General features: G+C 57.6%; 1 protein-coding gene across 2 annotated transcripts in view; it reads left to right on the top strand.

The window, feature by feature from the left end:
* The window catches only part of LRP5 (LDL receptor related protein 5), a 114,566-nt gene that overhangs the window by 53,585 nt on the left and 47,245 nt on the right, over window positions 1-13,736 (top strand). For both annotated transcript variants that reach the window (XM_081240605.1, XM_081240606.1), the window contains exons 6-7: window positions 6,253-6,649; window positions 8,547-8,718. In XM_081240605.1, coding sequence (XP_081096731.1) covers window positions 6,253-6,649; window positions 8,547-8,718 — 569 coding nt within the window. The remainder of the gene's footprint in view (window positions 1-6,252; window positions 6,650-8,546; window positions 8,719-13,736) is intronic.

The raw sequence follows: 13,736 nt of genomic DNA on the forward strand, positions 1-13,736 counted from the left end.
CTGCCTCTGCCCTTCTCCAGAGTGTGCTCTTTGGGGCGTGTGAAACGACTGATCTGGACCCCCAGCCCCCTTCATCTATGTAATGCTTTCCTTTTGTGGCATCTTTAGATCGTTTACAGGTTCTTTCCCTCGGGTGTGGGTTTCGCTGTTTTCACCAAGTCTCAGTGACCCTCTGTGACCAGGAATCCATGTGCATTTCTAGCTGCTGCTTTGGGCTGGCTTCTCAGAGGGGAAGTTGCCGGGTCAGAGGGTCCCTGAGCCACATTGCCATCCAGGAAACGTGTGCCCGGGACAGTCCTCTGGGAGGTGGGGGGACGTGCTACCCACCAACGGAGCGTTAACCCGTCTTGCGACCGAGCTGGTAGCCACTGGCCTCCTGCTTCTACTTGCATTACCTAGAAGTTACCCATTCTTCGTGTTTATTGGTTGTGTTTTTTTTCTTCTGTTAATTTGTGTTTATGGTCTTTGCCTGTTTATTGTTGGGGTCTGGGTAGTTTTCTTGTTGATTTATATGCCTTTTACCTTTCTTTAAAATACTTAGCAGACTTTGTTTTTTAGAGTAGTTTTAGGTTTACAGGACAGTGGGGTGGAGAGCCCTGAGAGCCCCTCTGCACCTGCTGTCCCTCCTGACGCAGTTTCCCTTAGTACTAGAATTTATTTCTAATATTGTAAAAGTCACACATATTTCCCATGCAAGGGTTAACAAACTGCCACCCATGGGCCAGATTGCTTGCTGCCTGTTTTGGGGCAGCCACGGGCTAAGTTTCGTTCTTACATTTTTACATGGTTGAAAGAACATCACGAGAAGAGTGTTTGTGACCTGGGAAAATGAGAGGACCTTCAGATTTCAGTGTCCACAGAGGACATTTTCTTTGCACACCTTTGCTGACCCGTCGTCTGTGGCAGCTTTCAAGCTGCAGCGGTGGAGCCGAGGGGTTGAGAGAGGTGGCCGTGGCCTTGCAGATCCTGGGGCGTCTGCCACCTGGCCCTTGACAGAAAGCACACAGACCCCTGCTGGAGACTGGAAGGCCGGCTGGAATGGTCCAGAGATAACACTGCGGGTGTTCACCTGGGTTTCCTGCTGGCCTCTGTTCCAGGTGGCTCTCTGTGTGTCTTGTGGCTGGGCTCCTGCTATAAGCACGAGCTGCCATTTGCACGAGGCTTCCTTGCAGACAGGGGTGGGCTCAGATCTGCCCCGGCCTCCTGCGGGCAGAAGGTATTCAGGGAAGAGTCATGGCCTGTGGGACCACTCAAACCCTCGGGGGGCACCCAGCCTCCGAACTCAGACCAGACCCCACGGGGAGGGGGCGGTCGATGGTCAACCCCACTCCTGCCCACGGGGCTGCAGAGCGGCCCCTGCGCTCTCCGGCCTCCACGCTGCTGCCCATGCCAACCCTTCTGTCCGGAGTTCCTGCCCTTGAATCCATCCTTCTATGGAGACTGTCCCCTTACCCTCTGTTCCGCACTTGCTGGGAGCTGAATCGTATGTGTGTCCCCCACCCCGAATACACACAGTGAAATCCCCACCCCGGAGCCTGTGGATGTGACCTCACTTGGAAGTAGGGTCTTTGCAGTTGTAACCAAGTTAAGATGAGGTCATGCTGGATTGGGATGAGCCCTAAACCCAGTGACTGGTCATCTTATAAGAGGGAGATTTAGACACAGACACACAGGGGAGGAGGTCACGTAAAGATGGAGGCAGAGATCGGAGGGATCCAGCCACAAACCAAGGAACGTCAAGGATTGCTGGCAACCATCAGAAGCTGGAAGAGGCGAGGCAGGATTCTCCCCAGAGCCTTCAATGAGAGTGCGGCCCTGCCAGCACCTTGGCTTTTGACTTCTGGCCTCCAGGACTGTGAGAGAATCAGTCTCTGCTGATCCGAGCCACCCGGTTTGTGGGGATGTTACAGCAACCCTTCTCCGTGTCCCCTCGTTTGCGCGATCCCGGGCCTGGCACAGGGACGGTGCCCCAGAACGGACGGTGGCTTGGTCTGAATGGGTGTTGGCAGGGAGGGAGGCCGTTGAGCTGGACGTGTCCGTGGCATTGGGCCCTCTGTCCAGTCTGCTTTTCTGTTTTGAGGCGAACATACTGCCAGGAAGGCAGTGCCCTGGCCTGGCCTGTGCCCCGTGCCCTGCGCTTGGCTCCGAGGCACGGATGCCCCCCTCTTTCCTGCCTGCGTGCAGGGGGAGGGGCAGAGGTCAGGAGCCTGCCCAGAGGAGGCTCCAGGGACCTCTGCCCAGCCAGGAGGGAAGGTTTCACTTTCTCTGGCAGCTCTGTGGGGCAGACTATTTGTTTAAACAACCCCAGAGGAAACCATTTGGCCAAACTGTTAGTTTCTAAACAGTTTACTTCCCTGGTGTTTAAACAAACTCTTCCCCAGGCTCTGTGTCTGGTCCCAGGGAGGGGGTTGGCCTCTCTTCTTCTGGGCCCGGCACAGCGCCCTGCGCCCACCCCAGGGGGCCTGAAGCAGGCTGCCGCTCACACCTCCCTACAGACAACCCTGGAGGTTGCCCTGATGAGCATCTGCCAAGGAAGGGGCCCAGGCCCACGGTCCTCTCTTCACAGCTGCCCTGGATGGTGTGCCCCACGCCTCTGTGCTGGGCACCGCCTGCTCGGACCTTCAGGCAGACGAGCCAGGCCGCGGCTCTTTCCTGGGGGTCCTGTTCTCTGCATTTTTCTCGGCAAAGCTCAAATAAAAACCTCAAAGGCTCTGCAGCCCAAGGGTGTTGGAGACACCTCCCCCGCCCCAGCTTTGGAGTCAATTAACACCTACAGATTTATCCCAGTGTTTAATTACTGCCTCAGCCACAGAGACTTAATTCTGAGGAATGCTGATAATGGGGTTCCCTGATGGCGGGGTGTGCTTGAGGCTTTGTACTGACCTGGTTACCAGAGGGCTGGCGCCAGGCACACTTCGCCCCTGGTGGCTCTGTGCCCGTGGGGACGGGCTGCTGGAATCTGCTGCATGGTCGCAGCCACATGGGTCCCAGAGGCTCTTGCAGCTGGAGGCCAGTCCCCCGCCACCAGTCTCAGCCGGCCCCCTTCACAGGTGCCCGTGACCCCAGCTTTCCTTCCCAGCACTGATTCGTTAATGGTCTTGCTCACTGAAGGTCTCTGCCCTGTGACCCCAGGAGCACCAGGGGGGCAATTCCCGCATCTTTTGTGTCCACCCCGAACCCCAGCACCTGGTCCGGGGCCTGGCCTGATGTAGCTGCCCACAAAGAGACCGGTGGGGTGAGCGAGCCTGCTGGGCCAGCGCATCGATCTTGGGCTTCCTGCGTGTGCCAGCTCCGGGGATTGAAGTGTGCGTGGTACCTTGCTGCCGTGTGTCCTTGGGCGGGGAGCTTAACCTCTCTCGGCGTGGGGTTCCTCCTCAGGAAAATGGGGCATGATCACACCTCAGAGATTGGTGTGAGGATTGTGCTATTTCAGGTGATTGTGTCTGGAGGGTCATGGGAACAGGGACAGGTGAAACAGGCTGGAAATATGTTTGGTGACCAAGAGTCTGGTTCCATCGGGACCCAGCATTTTCTGGGGAGCTCCCTCCCCCAGCCCCCATGGTGGCAGATTAAGGCAGAGCCCTCCATACAGTTTGGTTTATGGTCCCCTTGATGTCAGAGCTAAATGGGGACACAGACACCATCAGGTTGGGCTGATTCTTCACTATAAATGAGGAAACTAAGGCCCAGAGAGGGTTAGGGACCTGCCCAGCGTCACACAGCAGGGGCAGGGCCAGGAGGTTTCTGCCCTGAATTCTCCCTGCTTGTCCTAGGATGTTAGCACCTGTTCTGGGCGTGGCCCTGTGCTGGGGGCTGCGGAGCGCAGAGGGGCCATGTGCCCGAATCCCTGTGAGCCGGTAAGGGCGGTGCGCAAGCAGAGGGGCAGGCGGCACGTATGTGTGGTCAGTCCATCCACTTGGAGGGGAGGGAGGAACAGCTTCCTGGAGGAGGAGGCGGCCTGTGACCTGGCCCTTGAAAAACAGGTCTGATGTCACGAACATTTTGGGAATGGAGCCCAGCAGAAGACAATCGGTTGAAATGCAGAATTCCCCTCCCCTCCCTCCAGCACATACCAAACCAGAACTTGCATGGACACCTCTAACGAAATCTGAGTTTGGATCTGGGAGGTTTCCGACGTAGCGGGGCACCTTGGGCACCTCCCTTTCCCCCCCCATCGGCCCCAGTTTCCCCAGCACTGGGCTCGTGAAGTCATGCTGGCCGTGCGCGCCCTCTAGCGGGAGGATCGGGTTATGAACTCTGGGCCTCAGAGCAGCACTGTCCGGATGGGGTTCCTGCCCTTAATTGAAATGCAGGGCAGGGGGCCCCAGAACCCCTGTAAAACGCTGGGTTCCGAGGGCTCCACCCCTGTGACAAAAAGCCGGTCAGTTGTTCGAGGGCTGTGGCTGGACCAGGCGTGAGGAGACCAGGCAGTCGGCTACAGAGCCCAGGCCTGGGGGCCTCGGCATGAGGAAGATGCTGGGCTGGTCCCATCCCTGTCCCCATCCCTCACAGCTGTGTACCTTCAGGTGGGTCCTTCCCCATTCTGGGCCTTTCGTCAAACCAGGCAAGTGGCCCCAGAGTGCCAGAGGTGTCTCTGAGCCTAATCTTCCTGCTTCAAGGAAGCAGGAGCCCCAAGACCAGAAAGGTCCAGAACGAATGCGTGGACTGTGACCCAGCTCTGGGGGAGGGGGCCACATCCTGACCCCAGCAGCCTCTGGAGGTGTCCGGGTCACGGCTGGCCAGCACCCCTGGGGTCTCTGAGTCCATGTGAGGCTCCAGGTAATAGCACAGGAGGCTACTTCTGCTGGCAGTTCTGATGAATCCAGGGAGGATCCAGGCCAGAGTCAGGTGGGTTTTGTTTTGGGCGAAAGTTATGCTCAGAGACCAAGACTGTCCTTGCCAGTAATTTAACTAACACAGGTTCGCTGTGGGAATTATGATTTATAATAATAGTAATAGTTCACAAGCCAATACCATATGGGATAATGTCTCTTAATAAGTCAATAAAGAAATAAGGTACTCCAAACCCATTACATTATTGTTCCAGGCAAAGGGAAAGTGAAGGGTGTCAGTCCAAATGTAGTTGAGGTGTACCTCTCTGCGAGTTGCCTGTCCGTAGTCAGTCTGTCCACCTAAAAGCTGGGTGTTGGTTGCCGGCTCAGGTCCCTTGCTGCCGGGGCACGTAGCTAGCAGGTGACATCACTGGTGAGGGCGGGCCAGGTGGGCTGCTCCGAAGGTCGTCACTCCAGGGGCCCTTCCGTGGCTGTACCACTGCCTACGAGGAGGTGCCTCACCAGGACAGGAACAGCCGTCCCGTCTCTTCCTGAGACTGTTGCGTGCTCTCACTGCCGACCGGGAGTGGCCTGTCCACGGCAGGAGCTCAGCCAGGAGTCGCCTTGTCCAGTCCTCACAGACCCTTGGTATTTAAAGCCTCAGTGTCCATTGCGTCATTGTCCTTATCGAGAAGCCCCAGGGGAGCCCGTCGCCAGCTGAGTGTATCGACAAGGTCATGTTGATGACGTCACCCTGGCACAGCTTCCTCCACGTAAACAGATTCACCTTTAGATCAAAACAACTTCACTTAAGTCGTAAACAAGCGGATTGGAAATCACAGCAAACCAATACACAACAGTACGCAATACTGCTGGGGTGACAAAGGGGGAGATGGGGCGCCTGCCCCCAGGGCGCTCACCCCTGTGGGTGAGACGGCCACCTGGGAACGATGGACCTGTGATGACGTGTATGGTCATGGGACCTGAAGCTGCCTTGCCGGATGGGCGTGGGGAGGCAGGGTGGGCTTCAGGGAAGAGGTGGCATTTGAGTCCAGCTGGGGCTTTGAGGAGTGTGGTGGGCGAGCAGGGCCTGGAGCCCAGGGCCCTGGCGGGACTGGTAGTTGGGGCTGGTTTGTGGCCGGGAGAGGGGCTTGCAGGGGAGAAGGGGGACTGAGCGTGAGGCAACTCTTACACAGTGATTGAAGCCAGACGGCCGTGTGGCTTTTGGCTGGCTGCTTAACCTCTCTGTGCCTCCGCTGTCTCACCTGTAAGATGATACAAATAGCGCCAGCCTCACGGATCTCTCCTGAGGATGAACTAGTGGCTGTGGAGGAAGATCTCGGCGAACGTTACCTAATGTTACCTGTCCTTGCCAGGAAGCCCCGGGGACCTGGCTGAACCCCTCTCCTGCCATGTCCACTGCAGACCCCGTCTCCTATCCTGCCGCCGGCCTCTGATCCCACTGCTCGTGTGTCCACAGGGGCTGAGGAGGTGCTGCTGCTGGCCCGGCGGACGGACCTGCGGAGGATCTCGCTGGACACGCCGGACTTCACAGACATCGTGCTGCAGGTGGACGACATCCGGCATGCCATCGCCATTGACTACGACCCGCTGGAGGGCTACGTGTACTGGACGGACGACGAGGTGCGTGCCATCCGCAGGGCGTACCTGGACGGGTCGGGGGCACAGACACTGGTCAACACCGAGATCAACGACCCCGACGGCATTGCAGTCGACTGGGTGGCCCGCAACCTCTATTGGACGGACACGGGCACCGACCGCATCGAGGTGACGCGCCTCAACGGCACCTCCCGCAAGATCCTGGTGTCCGAGGACCTGGACGAGCCCCGCGCCATCGTGCTGCACCCCGTGATGGGGTAAGGCTGGGGGTGGGCGCTGGGAGCCAGGCTGAGGGGGGCCGGTGGTCCTGGAGCTTTCTTCCCACATCAGGATGAAGCAGATTGGCTGGGCCTTGCTCCCAGAGTCCTGGTTCAGGAGAACTTGCCTTTCTAACAAGCTCCCAGGTGATGGGCTGATCTGGGGACCAGACTTTGAGAAGCTCTGACACAGAACTTGGTTACATGTATAGAAAACCCTGGAGACCTTGGGTAAGTCATTTTTTCCCCTGGGCTTCAAACTCCTCACCTGTAAAATGGAGCCCTCCACTGGGGTGATTTCTGGTTTAATCATGGTACCAAGAGTGGTGGCCACTGCAGCAGTTCCTGCACATGTGCCAGATCTCTGCCAGGCACGTTCCACGTAGCAGGCACATTTTTCTCCTCCTCTCACCCCGTGGGGTAGGTACAATTGTACGGAGGAGGAAGCTGAAGCCCAGAGAGGTTAAGTGACTTGCCCAAGGTCACACAGCTGGGAGGTGGGGATTGGACCTAGCAGTCTGGTTCCAACTTTGCAATTTAGGATTCTGTGAATCTGGTCAATCAGTGTAGGAGCCTTTCTGAGACCCTCAGCTGCTCAGAGGGTAGCAGCTGAGTGCCTTCCTGGGACCTCATGACCAAGAACACGAAACTGGCAGACCCTAAGAGGGGAGGAGTGCTGGGGCCTCTTGGGGGCTGGGGCTGCAGGGTAAGCCCCCCGCCCTCAGTGCGGGATGTGGGCCCGCGTCCTGGGGATGGCCTGGAGGGGCTGGGAGGGCAGCCCTGGAAGGCAGCTGGTCCTGGGAAGGTCCCTGGGGGGAGTAACTGAGCTGCATTGACTGTAACCGTGGTAACCGGAGCGCCCATGAGGCATCAGGTGCTTCTCCCATTGCTCCAGGGCTGAGGCTCAGTGTGAGGCGACCCCGCAAGGTGCCTGCTGTGTGGTGGGGGGCAGGGGTTGCAGCCCCTCTGCCCAGGGAGCCTGTACTCTGGTGAAGGCTGGTCCCCACCCTGGGGCTTTCAGACGTGCTGTTGCTGTGGAGCTGCCTCTGTCTATAGAAGCCCAGCGGCACAGCCCTCGGGGGCGGGTCACGGGGCTGTGGCTGGACGGGCGCAGGACTCGAGCCGCACCGTGGAGCCTGGGGGGGAGTGGACAGACAGATGCTGCTCTGTGTGGCTGTCAAGGGGCAGGGCCGTCCCCCTGGGAAGGGGGGTGGGGGTGCGAAGCGGGTCCCCGGGGTCTGAGGGCCAGGGAGGCAGGAGCTCGTGGCCAGCTCCAGTGTCGGGACGCGGGCTCTGGGTTCGGGAGCTGGGGACCTGCTCCCACTCTGCCACCGATGGACTCTGTCAAGTCACCCCCCTCTGTGGGCATCACCTGTGAAATAGGGGGTGGGGTCCCCCCCAGCCCCGAGTGTGAGGACCTCAGGCAACGGGGTCGGGTCAAGTATAAGATCGCAGGGTTCAGAGGCGGGAGAGGAGAGGCCGCCAGCCCAGAAGGGCGCTGTGCTCAGGGCCCAGCTCTGGCCACTTTCTCTGGGCTGAACCCCCCACCCCGGAGGGCCCCCAGCACCCCACGGAATCTTGCTTTGCTTCTCGGGTCCGCAGAGAGCGTGTTGCCTGCTTTGCTTTGCACGTGGGAGCCCTTCAGCTTCTTGAAGGAGGTTCCACTCCGCCTCTTCCTCCCCCTGGGAGCTCAGCCCCTCCCTCCCCTGGGTCCCTTGGCAGGGCATCTGCTGTTTTGAGTCCTAGGGCCCTGTGTAGTTAAGCCCCCGCTGTCCCCGTGGAGCCCCTGGTCCTGCACACGGGCTCGGGCGTGGTGGGTGGGTGCTGTTCTTAGTCCTAGGGGTGCAGCCTGGCTGGGACAGACGGGCAATGTCACGGGTATGTACTTCTTCTCCAGCCTCATGTACTGGACAGACTGGGGGGAGAACCCCAAAATCGAGTGCGCCAACCTGGACGGGCAGGAGCGGCACGTCCTGGTCAACACCTCGCTGGGCTGGCCCAATGGCCTGGCTCTGGACCTGCAGGAGGGGAAGCTGTACTGGGGAGATGCCAAGACGGACAAAATCGAGGTGAGTCATCCTCGTTGGTCCATGGAGCTGCTCAGCGCAGGTGGAGGCGCAGCACAGCAGCCGTCGAGCCCTGAGCTTTATGCAGAAGCTGGCCTGGCCACCCCTGCAGCCCGTCGTACGTCTCAGGTGGGCAGCAGATGGATGCCTGTGCTATGCTATTTGGCCAAATAGAATCCTTGAAGAAATAACTTACTATGATGTGTTTCTGACATACGGAAGGTATGTAGCTGAGTTAACAGCACCATAGGGTATATGTGGTTATGTAAGATGTTATCACCGGGGACTTCCCTGGCGGTCCAGTGGTTAAGACTCCGCCCTTCCACTGCAGGGGGCGCAGGTTCAGTCCCTGGTCAGGGAACTAAGATTCTGCATGATGCGTGGTGTGGCCAAAAAAAAAAAAAGAAAATATTTATTAAGCGGGAAACTGGGACAGCGTACACAGGAACCCTCTGAACTCCGTGTGCAACTTCCTGTTTCAAAATACAAAGTCATAATAAATAAATAAATAACACATACCCACCACCCAGCCTAAGATGTAAAACATAATCAGTGTAGCTGATGCCAGAGGGCACCACTCTCCTAAATTTGACGATTCATTCCCAAGCATTAAAAGACATTTACTATGTGGATGTCACCCTGAACAGCACGTAGTCTTGTTCTGTGTGATTTTACATGATTAAAGTGGGGTTCTGTACGCGTTCTTTAGCATCTTGCGTTTTGCTCAGGGGTGCGTTGTTTGCGGTGCTCTTGACAATACGGTAGTTAAATTGGTCCCTGACGTTGATGCCTCTCCTCGGCATGGATGCCTCCCTCACGTCCGGTAGCTTCTGGATGATCCTCGTCAGGTCTGGTCACATCACTGCTCGTTGATATCACCACCTGGGGGTCACCTTCGCTCTTCTCACTGCTCCATGGGGAGACCCCCACCAGGCAGCTTGCAGGGGGAAGGCGGGAGTGAGACTATGACCGTGCGTCTGTGTCGCGGGGTTTCAAGCCACGCTTCTGAGCAGGAACGCGAAGGGGACTCAGGGCTGGGCAGATCCCTCTCCCACGCAAACCCAAGGAGCTGCAGTTGGCACCATTTCCTGTTGGAGTTCCCTATAAACTGTCACTTTTGAAAGGATCTTGTTTGAAGACACTTGTCTCTCTAGCCTCTGAGCCTGAAGGCGAGACCCTTGTTTCCTGCGGCGTGGCCACGCCCACCGGTTCGTAGCCACGCCCACCCCGGGAGCGGGTTGGGGATGCCTGTGTCCAGCTGACACTGCCAGACGCGCTACAGGCGTCGCTCCGTTTACTCCCACAGCAGTGGGTTGGTTGGGGTGGGGTTTTTTTTGGTAAGATAAACATAAAATTGACCATTTTAACCATTTTAAAGTGTACAACTCAGTGGCATCTAGTACATTCACAGTGGTGTCCAACCATCACCACTCTCTAGTTCAGGAATGTTTTCATCACCCAAAACCCCATACCTGTTAAGCAGTTGGCCCCCAGTCTCCCCTCCTCACCCCTCTGCCCTGGCAACCACTAATCTCCTGTCTGTCTCTATGGCTTTGCCTGTTCTGGACATTTCATGTGAGTGGAATCATACGATCAGTGGTCTTTTGTGTCTGGCCTCACGCAGCAGAATGTTTGCAGGGTTCATCCATGTGGTAGCACGTGTCAGTACTTCATTCCTTCTTATGGACAAATAATATTCCATTGTATGGAGAGACCACATTTTCTTCATCCATTCATCTGTTGTTGGTGGACATGTGGGTTGTTTCCACCTTTTGGGGATTGTGAATAATACTGTTACGAGCATTTGTGTACAAGTTTTTATTTGAGCGTCTGTTTCTAATTCTTTGGGGCACGTACCTAGGAGTGGAATTGCTGGGACATATACTAGGTTTATCTTTAACTTACCGAGGAACCGTCAGGTGGTCTACCACAGTCTGCACCATTTTACATTCTCACTAGCAGTGTGGAAGTGTTCTGATGTCAACATATCCTCACTGACACTTGTAAAATTTTCCTATTATTATGGCCATCCCCACGGGTGTGCTGTGGTGTCTGGTGGTTTTGATTTGCATTTTCCTGATGACGGGTGATGTTGAGCATCTTTCCATGTGCCTGTCCCACAATAGTTTTGTTTGTTTGTTTGTTTTGTGGTATGCGGGCCTCTCACTATTGTGGCCTCTCCCATTGCGGAGCACAGGCTCCAGACGTTCAGGCTCAGCGGCCATGGCTCATGGGCCCAGCCGCTCCGCGGCATATGGGATCTTCCCGGACCGGGGCACGAACCCGTGTCCCCTGCATTGGCAGGCGGACTCCCAGCCACTGCACCATCAGGGAAGCCCCACACAATAGTATTTTGAGGTATGTGGCATCATCCCCATGTGTGGATGAGGCACTGAGGCCCAGGGGACAGTAACGTGCTCAGGGTCATGCAGCAAGTAGGTGCTTTTTGATTTTCTGCTTTCAGAGTCAATCCACAGACAGAGCCTGAAGCATCAGGCTACTGTATGCAATATAAACATTATCTGCCGTGGTTATGGACAGTAGGATGGACCAAAGTTAGGAGCGGACAGGTGGGGAAGGGAGGAGCATGTTAGAGCTTCAAGGGTAACCAACAGAGGCCCTAAAATGCTGACATCATGGTAGCAGGAGGATGGGGGAGGGGTGTGGCATAAGTGACAAAGTTATTGCCAGCAGAGTACGCGGTGGCTGGTACGGACAGGCTGGGAACATGCGCCACAAGTGTATCACCTGTTGATTTGGAGCTAATCACCAGGAGACCCCAAAAGAGAGACAGAAGAATTGGAAGTGTTTGGGATTCTTCAATCCAACAAACTTGGGAAACGTGCAGTGACTTTCCTGCCTCACTTCTCTCTTTGGAGCCTTTAATACACTTTAATAAGCAGACCTCCCACGGGGGACTAAACTGCGTAAGTGTTCTCAAACTACACGATCTACGGTCCCCTTTCCTTCCGTGCTGTGGCTCCGGTGGCACACACTTTGGGAACGCTGACCTAGGCCGCCTGCCCACACGTCCAGAGCTGACCCCAGCTTCGGGGTTAGTGCTGGACTCTCCCTCCGCCCCTGCCCCAGGGAAGCCACTGACACGGACGGACATAGAGGTGGTTCTCCACGTGAACTCCAAGGGTGGGAAGTGCCCCAGTGAATCGCAGGCGCATTCAGGTCATGGCAGGTTCTTGGAGTCGAGCCCGGAGCCCAGGGCAGACCCTTCTGGCATTCTTTTCAGTGGCGAAATGCCCCAGGGTGAGCTTCTTGGAGGTGGCCCGAGCATGCCTGGGGATTTGCCCATGTGTTCCTGCTGTGGACACCCTCCCCCCACTCTCGGGCCTCAGGGTTTGCGGCGGAACACCCAGTGTGCTCCAGGTGCTGGGTCACCTTGGTAAATACGCCCAACAGATGCTCCTCTGGTACATGTTACATGAACCTTGGGATCAGACCACCAGCCCAGGTGTAGAAGGCCCTGCTGGGGTCACGGTGGATTCCAAGGGCTTCGGGGGAACAGCCGAGAGCGAGGGGCCGTGTCTCCTTTCCTGAGGACGCAGTCGGACTCCAGGCCGGGGGGACGGTCAGGGGAGGGCTCTTCCAGGTCAGCGCAGCGACGGGACATGCTTCCAGCAGTGGTCACGTCTCTTAAGACGTTATGCCCGAGACAGATGCTAAGGGGCCTGAGCGTGTTTCTTGGGCATATCTTGCCGGGTTGCCTTGGATGGGAGAAGAGATTCCATTCCGCGTGGTCGTGCACGTGGCCTGGCTCTGAGCGCAGGCGCCGGCAGAAAGGAGCTCCACGCGGTGTCCACCGGCTTCCCTTTGAAGAGGCATCAGTCAGGTTCCCGCTCTGCCCGCCCGTCCCGAAAAGGACTTCACAGGGCAGCTGTGGCTGATCCCCCGACGAGCTGGGAGGACAACAAAGGTCTGGAGGCCGAGTCCACGAAGTGGGGATTCCTCTGGATGGCGGTCCTGGCACATAGATGGATTTGTGCAACGGAGTCCAGACTGCGGGCAGGGCCGCGCCGCCCTCCAGGTGGGCCTCCTGCCGCCTTGCCTGTGACGGCATCCTGGACAGCAGGTTCAGGCCAGCCTCGGGTCGGCAGCCCCTCGGGGGATTAGCTCGGGGTGGCTCCCCGTCTGGGGGTGGGGGTGGGGATGGGGGTAGGCCTGGGGCTGGCTCACTCTGGGAGGCAGCCTTGAGGTCCCCTCCCCATCCTCAGGGACCAGGGATGGACCGCCAGGGCAGTCCTGACGTGCGCAGGTTGGAGCCGTGTGGGGTGGACATGGGTGCAGCCCCCGCCTCTTTCCGCGTCCACAGAGCTGCCTCTGCTCCCTGCTTTCCCACCCTCTTGGGCTGGGGGTTCCCTGGGACGCCTCCTTAACCCTCTTCCTGAGTCTAGAGCCCTTGGGGTTAGAGGTTCCTGGCCACAGGTGCTCAGCCGTTCCCGTGGCTCCAGCCGCATTCTCAGGACCTGGCCTCGCCCCCTTTGCTTGCATGTTTCCCCTCCCCCTCCCTGCCCAGCTAGGCTCCCAACCCAAGAGTGGGTCCTCTCCTCCGACCTGCCACAGCTCTTCAGCCTTGTGCCGCAAGATTCAACTTTATTGGTAAAAGTAACTCGGACTCACTGTCTCCCTCTTCTGTCTCTAACTGATGGCCCCTCGGGCCCTGCGCTTCCCTCCTCTCCCTCTGACCAGCTTCCTGGCAGGTGCCGGGCCCATGACAGCCCAGCGTGGGTCCTCTCCCACGCAGATTCTTCCATCCAGAGCTCTTTCCTGAGCCCACGTGCCCAGCTGCCCCCGGCCCTCTCCCTCAGAAGCCTGAGTTGCCTCCCGCCACACGCCGTGGTCTCACGTATGGGGGCAGCGCACCTCCTCCACGCCCTGGGCCACACGGTGTAGGGTCTTCCTTTCCAAAACAGCAACATCCTGGTTCCGGCCTGGAGGCTGCCTCTCCCAGCCAGAAGCTGTAAGGCCTCCCACGTCTATCCAGGGCTTGTGCTTTCACTTAGCTATGG

The sequence above is a fragment of the Mesoplodon bidens genome, assembly GCF_964165515.1.
Source record: "Mesoplodon bidens genome assembly, chromosome: 7".
Lineage (NCBI taxonomy): Eukaryota > Metazoa > Chordata > Mammalia > Artiodactyla > Ziphiidae > Mesoplodon > Mesoplodon bidens.